This window comes from Tupaia chinensis, unplaced genomic scaffold (assembly GCF_000334495.1).
Source record: "Tupaia chinensis unplaced genomic scaffold, TupChi_1.0 Scaffold143756_1, whole genome shotgun sequence".
Lineage (NCBI taxonomy): Eukaryota > Metazoa > Chordata > Mammalia > Scandentia > Tupaiidae > Tupaia > Tupaia belangeri.
In genome coordinates this window covers 1,318,448-1,327,531 of record NW_006203605.1, presented here as the reverse complement: position 1 = coordinate 1,327,531, position 9,084 = coordinate 1,318,448, and the positions used below count along the sequence as shown (strand labels likewise).

At 46.8% G+C, this 9,084-nt stretch overlaps 1 protein-coding gene across 2 annotated transcripts in view; it reads right to left on the bottom strand.

The window, feature by feature from the left end:
- The window catches only part of NT5C3A (5'-nucleotidase, cytosolic IIIA), a gene marked incomplete at its 5' end in the record, with an annotated part of 14,497 nt that extends 6,945 nt beyond the window's left edge, over positions 1-7,552 (bottom strand). The window contains 4 exon segments of one of the 2 annotated variants that reach the window (XM_014582707.1): positions 481-566; positions 2,881-2,927; positions 6,529-6,598; positions 7,454-7,552. In XM_014582707.1, the coding sequence (XP_014438193.1) occupies positions 481-566; positions 2,881-2,927; positions 6,529-6,598; positions 7,454-7,552 (302 nt within the window). 2 annotated transcript variants of the gene reach the window in all.
- Between the last annotated feature and the right edge of the window lie 1,532 nt (positions 7,553-9,084).

The following is a 9,084-nucleotide window of genomic DNA, read 5'->3' as shown; positions in this document are numbered from 1 at the left end:
CTAGAGAAATTAAAAAAAAAAGACTTAAGGAATATAATTTATTCAATATTGAACTTTATCTTCAATAAACAAAACAAATCCTCGTCTGTTAGGAGGGATTAAAGAGGGACCAGCAGGTGGCAGGATGGTTACATCGCTGGACTCCCATGTGTCTAACCGAGGTTCAAGTTCTGGACATCACACCGGCGCGTGTGCGTGCGTGCCTAACGTCCCGAGAGGGGACTGGAGAAGGGGCTGTGCATGCCACTGTCCTGGGGGGTGATTTCTCACTTTCTGTCTCTGTCTCTCTGCCCTATAATAAGAATCTCTGTCTCTCAAGAAAAAAGAGTGGTCAGAGAATTGGAATTCATTTTGTTACATGTGACTCTGCTCTAACTCGCTGCGTAATTTAGGGACCTGTTTCTACAGGAACAAGGGAGATAAGCCATCCATGTGACACAGTGCCGTCTCATGTCTTTAACCGTCCCGCTCAGTACTCACCATTCTACCATGTAAGGGTACTTCTCTTCCACAGTAAGAGCAGGGTCAACCTCAATAGCATAATATTTTTCCTTTAGTTGTAGTAACTGGAAAAAATAAATCAAATCATGAAGATTACAGAATTTAGATGCTAAGTATTACAAAAAGAAAAACCAGTTCCATGAACTACTTTATAGGTAAAGAACAAATTAGCTAAACGTCACTGATCAGACTACTTTACACGCAACCAAACACACTGCAGAAAGGTCCTTTCCTGTGTAAAGTACTTTACACAGCAGCAATTCAGTGAAACCAATGAATAATTACTTTACTACAAAAAAAGTTTAGTTTTCCATAAAAGAATTTAATTCATGGTTGAGTCTTAGTCTGTTACAATATTATACTAGACACGTATTCAAGCAAAATACTGAAACAATCTGTCAATCAATTTAGGAGCCAACCCTACATAAAACCAAAGTACTTTTGTTTTCCTTCAACTAATATAAAATACCAGAGTATTAGATAATCATTTAAGAGTGGTTTTGCGTTTTGGTTTTGCTACAGGGCAAGTATGCTCTCTGGAGAATGAGATAGAGAGAGAGAGAGACAGAGGAAAAGTGAGAAACCCCCCCCTCCCCGAGGGGATGGCCACACTACAATCCCTTCCCCTCCACCCTCCCTTTGTGATTCTGGGTGCGTGCGTGCACACACATATACCATACACACACATACACACTCGCACACACACACGGCATGTTTTCTAAGCCACCAGGTCCAACTTTCACGCCGTGCAGCTGCCCCTGTGGGACCCAGCTGTCTTAACCACCATGCTACTGGCCATCCCAAGAGCTGTATTTTTTATATTCATTTGTTATCTTTTTTTAAACAGTGTTTTTTTTGCAATAGGGCACATGTGCTTGCCAGAGAAACAGAAGGCCATAAATCACCTTGGGGGTGGGGGTGTGTCTATCACTTTAACCACTCCGCCACCTGCTGGCCCCAAGAGTTTTTAATACAAGTTTTGTTATTAAACGGTTGCTGTAAATTTTTTCTTTAGAATGTTTGGAGGACACGGGCTACACAGTGATGCAGTGGTAATCGCAGCTTTCTGAGCAGCTGGCCCCGTGGGAAGGTTCCAGTTAGGTGTATGAGGTATGCATGTACCCAGGTTCTGGGGCTGGTGGGAACAGGGCTGGACCAGGGCAAAAGTACCCTGCTAGAGGTGGTTTCTGTGTCTGTCTGTCTCTCTGGCTCATGGGAGAAATAATTAAGAAAAAAATTTTTTAGGGAACCAGCAGTTAGCGTAATGGCTATGTCGCTGGACTCCCACGTAGTCAACTGCAGTTCACCTCCCGGACTCGGTGGCTTAAAACTCACGTCGGGCGCATGTGCGTGCATACCCCAAGATCCCAAGAGGAGAATGGAGGAGAAGGGATTGCGGCATGGCCATCTCCCCTGGGGGGTGATTTCTCACTTTCTGTCTCTCTGTCGCTCTCTGTCTGTCTGGCAAGTGCACGCGCCCTATAGGGAAAAACCGCTCCCAAAAAAAAAAAAATTCAAGAGGGGCCAGCAGTTGGTGAGGTGGTTAAGGTGCTTCACTCCCCATGGCCACATGGCTTCTGGACCTGGTGGCTTAAACTCACACCGGGTGCATGTGCGTGCACGCGTGCCCAAGAGACCGCCTGGGGTGATTTCTCGCTTTCTGTCTCTGTATCTTTGTGGTGAGCACATGTGCCCTACAGCAAAAACCTCTCCAAAAAAACACAACCCTGACCACACGTAGCTCACGGTGTTTACCGGGTTACTACGTGCAAGGACAGCACCAGCATTCTGCACCCCTTCCGGCTTTCAGTTCCTTTTTCTTTTCTTTCTTTTTCTTTTCTTTCTTTTTTTTGAGAGGTTTTTGCTATAGAGCACGTGCGCTCGCCAGACAGACAGAGAAAGAGAGAGACAGAAAGTGAGAAATCACCCCCCAGGGGGGATGGTCACACCGCAATCCCTTCTCCTCCATTCTCCTCTTGGGATCTTGGGCATGCACGCACACGCGCCCGGCGTGAGTTTTAATCCACTGGGTTCGGGACGCAAACCGTGGTCGACTACATGAGAGTCCAGCAACATAGCCATTACGCTAACTGCTGGTTCCCTCAGTTCCTCTTTGTGAGACAGGGACAGAAAGGAAGGGAGAGGCAGAGGGGCTATTTTTGACAGGCTCTGGGCAGTATCCACCCTCCTGCCTCAGCCTCCCCTTTAGACGGCGGTGGCCAGTGTGCTCGGTTGGCCAAGAACAAAGGGGCCTCCCGAGAGGCTCAGTCCGCAGCGTGGCGTGTCCGTGCACCAAGGCTGGGCGGGGCGGTTCTCACTCTGGCCATGGACCAGAAGGCAAAGCAACTCTTGGATTACTTAGTGGATTACTTAGTTTACCTTTTTCCGACATTCATCTGTAACCAGCTTACAGTTGTCAATGACATCTAGAGAGAGAGCAAAACAGGCATGAGAAGAAACGTCCCCACTGGGGCTGGGAAGCATGAGCACCGTGAGACTCTGGAAGGAAAGGCTCTCTCTGCTGTGACCCCCGGCCTTGGGCCAAGCAGCAGGGGCTATAGCACATGCCACCACAGCCAGCGCCTTCAGGCAGGTCTTGCCACGGAGCTCACGCTGGCCGTGCCACACCGGCCATGAGCCTGCAGTCGGCCCCCCAGCGCCCCGCCCCCTGACTGCAGAAGCGGCTGCATGGCTCCCAGGGCAGGCTGGAGACGGAAGGAGCTGTAGCCTGCCAGGGCTCCTGTCCACGCGCCCTGCACTGCTGGGCCTCTGCACTGGCGTGCGAGTCTTCCGGTTGCTGCTCTTTTCTTATTGGGGGAGAAGGGGTGTACACTTCCCAGGGAGAGACAAGAGGAGAAAGTACCCTCGTGGGATGATCAAGCTCAGACCCTCTCTGTTCCCCCCCTTTCAGGGTTTTGGGCATGCACATGTGCCTGGCGTGTTTCCCAGGCTGCCACGTCCAAGACTTGAACCGCCTGGCCAGCCACTGGGGTCCAACTGCCCCAGCCACCAGGCATGGAGCGGGCAACCCTGGTCTGATCTTTCTGTATCACAGCCAGGTACTGAAGAGTAACCGTGCGCCCTGTACGTGTGTACAGCCAGTATGCGAGTGACACAAGTACAGCTTACCGCTCAATAATCAATTAACAATGTTTAGTACTGCTTCCATTCAGTCTTAAAGTTCTGTGTGTATCAATGAGATAAGAGACCATGCCAACTCTAGCTTTGTCATTTTTTGTAAGAGAGATTTTTTGCTGTAGGGCACGTGCACTCACTGGAGAGACAGAGACAGAAAGAGAGAAGTCAGCCCCAGCGGGATGGCCATGCCGCGATCTCTTTTCCTCCATTCTCCTCTCAGGGTCTTGGATGCACACATGCCCAGCATGAGGTTAAGCCACTGGGTTCGGGACTCGAACCTCACACCACGTGGAAGTCATCTGCTGGTCATGCACCTGGCATGAGTTTTAAGTTGCCAGGCCCGGGACTTGAACCATGATTGACTACACACACAGGAGTCTAGTGATGTAACCATTACACTACCTGCTTGTCTCCCAAATCTGCAGTTTTGAATTCTTTTTTTTTTTTATCTCATATTATGGTCTTCATTTTTCCATGTAATTAAAAGCTCTCTACAAATCCATTCCTAACTGTTGTATATTCCCTGGTATATGAGCAGGACAGAATTCATTCTGCATCTGCTAACGGTTTAGGCTGCTTTCAAGCTTTTGCTATCCTAACTAACTACACTGAGCCTAGTTACCACTATGTCTGTGCTATGCCCTATATCTGGGTGAGCTGATCAGAAACTCAAGGGGGGCCAGCAGGTGGAATGGTGGCTAAGGGCACTGGACTCCCATGTGGCCGATCGTGGTTTGAGTCCTGGACCTGGAAGCTTGCTTTCTTACTTTTTCTCCCTCTCTCTCTGTTCCTCTCTGGTCAAATTAAAATAAACAAAGTTAAATAAAAATAATTCTTAAAAAAAAAAAAAAAGCAGCAGCAGCTCTCCAAGGGCCCAGACTGTGGTGCATCCTCAACATGCACTCACTGTGGGGCCGCCCCACAGACAGCTCCCAGCCCGTGTTCAGACGCCTCCCTGAGCTCGCCACACACACGTCCTGCCCAGGACCTGGGGCTCGCTGAAGGGTGGGGTGGATCACAGTGCCAAGGCCCTATTGGGGGTTCTGTGTCTTTTTCTCTCTTGGAAGAAGTAAACTTAAAAATAGAAACAAACAAAACATATGAACTAAATTCTATAAAGAGAAATTACTGGGGCAAAGGATATAAAGATTTTTATTGTTTTTTAATACTAAGTCTCAAAATTATTTCTCGAAAAATTTTTTTTATTTTAAAATTTGCTACAGGGTGCACACCAGGTAAAGACAGAGAGAGACAGAGAGGGAAAGTGAGAAGTCACTCTCCAGGGGGATGGTCACACTGCAATTCCTTCTCCTCAATTCTCCTCTCAGAATTTTGGGCATGTAGCACACGCACCTGGGGTGTTCTTCAAGTTGCCAGGTCCAGGAATGAAACTGCACAGTCGGCCATGTGGGCTCCGTCACCTTCACCAAGCCACGTGGCTGGCCCGGCCAAACTGTTGCAGAGGGCACATACGCAGGAGAGACAGAGACAGAGAGAGACAGAGCACCCAGCAGGGCCTAGTCACACCACGCTCCTTTCTCCTCCAATTCTCTATCCCATGAGGACCCTGGCCACATGTGTGTACGCTTGGACAAAGGTCACAGGGGTTGGGCCTCCAACTCGGGTAGCACGTAGGATCTGGCTCCTCTGCACGGTGCTTAACCATGCTGCTGTGGGGCCGGCCTGACTCCTGCTCACAGATGGACTAACAGAGGCCTCCTCACTGTCTCCTTGGCAGGTTCAAGTATATTATTCAAGAGGTTACTACTGGGGCCGGTGGGTGGCATGGTGGTTAAAGGTGCTGGGTTCCCACATGGTCGACCAAGATTCAAGTCCCGGACCTGGTGGCTTGTTTTCTCCCTTTCTCTCTCTCTCTCTCTTTCTCTCTCTCTTGTCAAATTAAAAAATAATAACATAGAATTTAATAAATAAATGAATTCTTTAAAAAATGTTACTATCAAGTTAAACAAAAAAGTCTACTATTGTAACAACAGAATTTAAGTTGAGATTTAATAACTTACTTTTTACTTAATTTATACATAAGTAACACAAAAATTCTTAGAAAATACAGATTTGATAAATGGTATTTCTTTAGATTAACCCAAAGTCTAAAACTCATTTTAATATTTCTTGAGGACCAGCTAGTAGCATGGAGGTTAAGACACTAGAGCCCACCAGGCCACCTCCACAGTTCGAGTCTTGGACCCGGCAGTTTGAAAATCACGCAAGGCGTATGTGTGCGTCCAAAATCCCAAGAGGATGAGGAGAAGGGATTGCAGTGTAACCATCCCCCCCCAGGAGTAATTTCTAACTTGTCCCCTCTCTCTCTCTCTCTCTCTCTGTCTCTCTCAGGACAGTGCACATGCCTTGTTGCAAAAACCGAAAAATAAGTACTTCTTGAATAGTGAATACTCCAAAAGAAACATTTCCGATGTCTCCATTCCGTTTGTCACCAAAACCATGCAGGAAAATAGCCTGTTTTTGTAGCACAGGGGAAAACAAACCTTCAAAATATAGTAAGAAACAGGAGGGCCAGCAGACAGTGTGGTGCTACGGTGGCTGGATTTACCAAACGTGCGGTCAAGTCCCAGACCCTGCAGCTCAGAAAACATGCTGGAGAGCGAGTCACGCATGTCCCCCATCTCCAGAGAGAGCAGTGGAGAAGGGACTGTGGTGTGGTCATCCAGCCTGGGGGTGATTTCTCACTTTCTCTCTCTCCGGCAAGTGCATGTGCCCTATAGCAAACCAAAGAAAAAACAGCAAAAAAAGAGGTCTCCTACATTCAAGATCAGAAGACAATTTTAAAAAACTCAGTCGTCTAACAACTAGTGTAAGTAAAAGGGATCTTAACAGGACTCTTTCCAGAAGCAGTTGATGAATACCACTTACTATGACAGGTCGGGCATCTTTTCCCTTTGTAGGAGAATCTACTAAGTGTCATATCGAAGTCTGTTATTATCTGTAAGGAAAGGAGAAGGGCATTATGGGACAGCAGCCATGGCAGGGTTTCTGTGCTAGCCAAATGCACGCGGCATGCCTCCCAGGGCCGGGCCGTGCACGGGCGTCAGTTTTCTCAGGCGCCGTGCTCAGTCCTGGGGAGACCTGGGAGGTGCTGCCCTAAATGCCCGAGTGCCATGACCGAAGAAATCTGATTGGACGCGACGCAGCAGGTGGCAGCTACTCTTCGCACTAGAGGCGCATGTTGCTGGGTGCAGCGCTAGAGCGGTAGCCACCAGAACGCACAGGCCCTGGGCGTGGCCTGCCCCTGCTGCAGCCACACCTGCCTACAGCGAGGACTGGGCCAGTGAGGGGTGATGCAGAAACAGCCCGCCAGGCGTGAGACAGAGTAGACTGGGTAATCGGTTTCAGAAATGGTTCAAGAAAGGATTTTTTTAAACAAAATGTCCAGACTGTTAGTTTAATTTGCATTTAAAATTTCCTTACCAATGAGAGAAAATTTTTAAGTTTATTATCCCCTAATAATGACATATCTTAATTTGAAGTATTATTTGTTTAATTAAAACATGAAAGAGCAACTTGAAACTATATACTTTCTTAAGAGGGTTTTAACATTGTGTGCGACATGAGCTTAGTACCTTACTGGAGAGAATTTCGGTCACCAGGAGGCTCCTACCTACCATGTGCTGTGCTTCCACAGGGCAGTATGCACCGTCAGCTCAGCAGGCCACCTCCCTGAGATCCCATACTGCCTCAGGGCACCTTCAACCTAAGCATGCTCTGTTCAGACTTCACCAAACAGGAGTCTGCTTGAACCTTAAAAATCAGGGCTGTACAGAAATGCTCGCGCCCCCACCTGAAGCTTGGCGGCCCCGCCCTTGATCAGGCCACAGATGGTCTCCTCCACCCGCACAGGGTCCTTGATGCGCACAGAGCTTCTCTGGAATTCCGGCATCTGAAAGGGATAGAAGATGAATAAACCACTTTCAATCCTTCTTCTCCCAGGCTCCTTTGACACCATGGAGAGGCTTACATTATTTAATCATATAAAAATGTCAAGGCATTGTTTTTTTTCTTTCTTTCTTTTTTGGAGAGGTTTTTGCTATAGGGCACATGTGCTCGTCAGAAAGACAGAGACAGAAAGCAAAATCACCCCCTGGGGGGATGGCCATGCCCCAGTCACTTGTCCTCCACTCTCCTCTCAGGATCCTGCCTGGCATGAGTTTAAGCCACCGGTTCCACGGTCGACTACATGGGAGCCCAGCAACATAGCCGTTACACCAATGCTGGTCCCGAGGCATTATTTTGAAAGTCAGCACATGCGGCTTTAAAGCACATCAGTAGTTTCCGCCCAGAAAATAAAGACAAACTACTGTATCAGAATTGCAGTGTTTCTAATTTTAACAGTAAGGCACGCTGGGGCCGGCAGAGATGGTGGTCGAGGGCACTGGACTCCTGCACAGTCAGCTGTGGTTCAGATCCCGGAACTAGTGGCTTGCTTTCTCACTCGCTCTCTCTCTGTTCCTCTCAGATCAAATTTAAATAGATAATAAAGTTAAGTAATTCTTTTTAAAAAGGTAATGCATGTTTACCACAGAAATAATTTAAAAAATAAATTAAGTAGATAAAAATTGTCTGGAGTTCTATTATTACTCAAAGATAAACATTTATTTTCCATTAGTTTCACCTCTGTGGTTACAATCATGCATGTATATGCACATAATTTTATTTCATTCTCATTATATATTTCTGCATCTGGCTTTTTAAAATTATTATTACAAAGACAGCTATAAAAAATGTTTTTAACAGAATTATTCAAAATAGAATCCCAGAATTAATGGGGAACACTGAAACTGTGTGAAAGTAATTATTTTTCTCTCCTTTTTAAAAAAATTTATTTTACTTTATTTATTTATTTATTTATTTATTTATTTATTTTAACTTGACCAGAGAGAGACAGAGAGGGAAAGTGAGAAAGCAAGCCGCCAGGTCTGGGACTTGAACTGCAGTCAGCATGTGGGAGTCCAGCACCCCCAACCACCATACCACCTGCCAGCCCCAAGATAATTATTTTTTATAAGAACTTTCTGCTTAAGATTTAGCTTGTATTCAGCACCAGCAGGTGGTATGGTGGTGAAGGCGCTGGACTCCCACAGGGACCAACCATAACCAGAGTCCCAGGCCCAGTGGCCTAAAACTCACATTGGGCCTATGTGCACGCACACCCAGAATCCCAGAGGGATTGGCGGGGTGGCCACCACGAGAGGGCAGGGTGATTTCTCACTTTTCCCTCTTTGTCTGTGTGTGTCTCTTTGGCGAGTGCATACACCTAATAACAAAAATGTAAAAAAGAGCAGAGATTCAGCCTCTATTCATATTTACATTTTTAAATTTTTAATAATTCTTTTTTAGGGAGGGTTTTTTTGGTTTTTGGTTTCTGGGGGTTTTTTTGCTATAGGGTGCGTGTGCTCGTCAGAAAGACAGAGA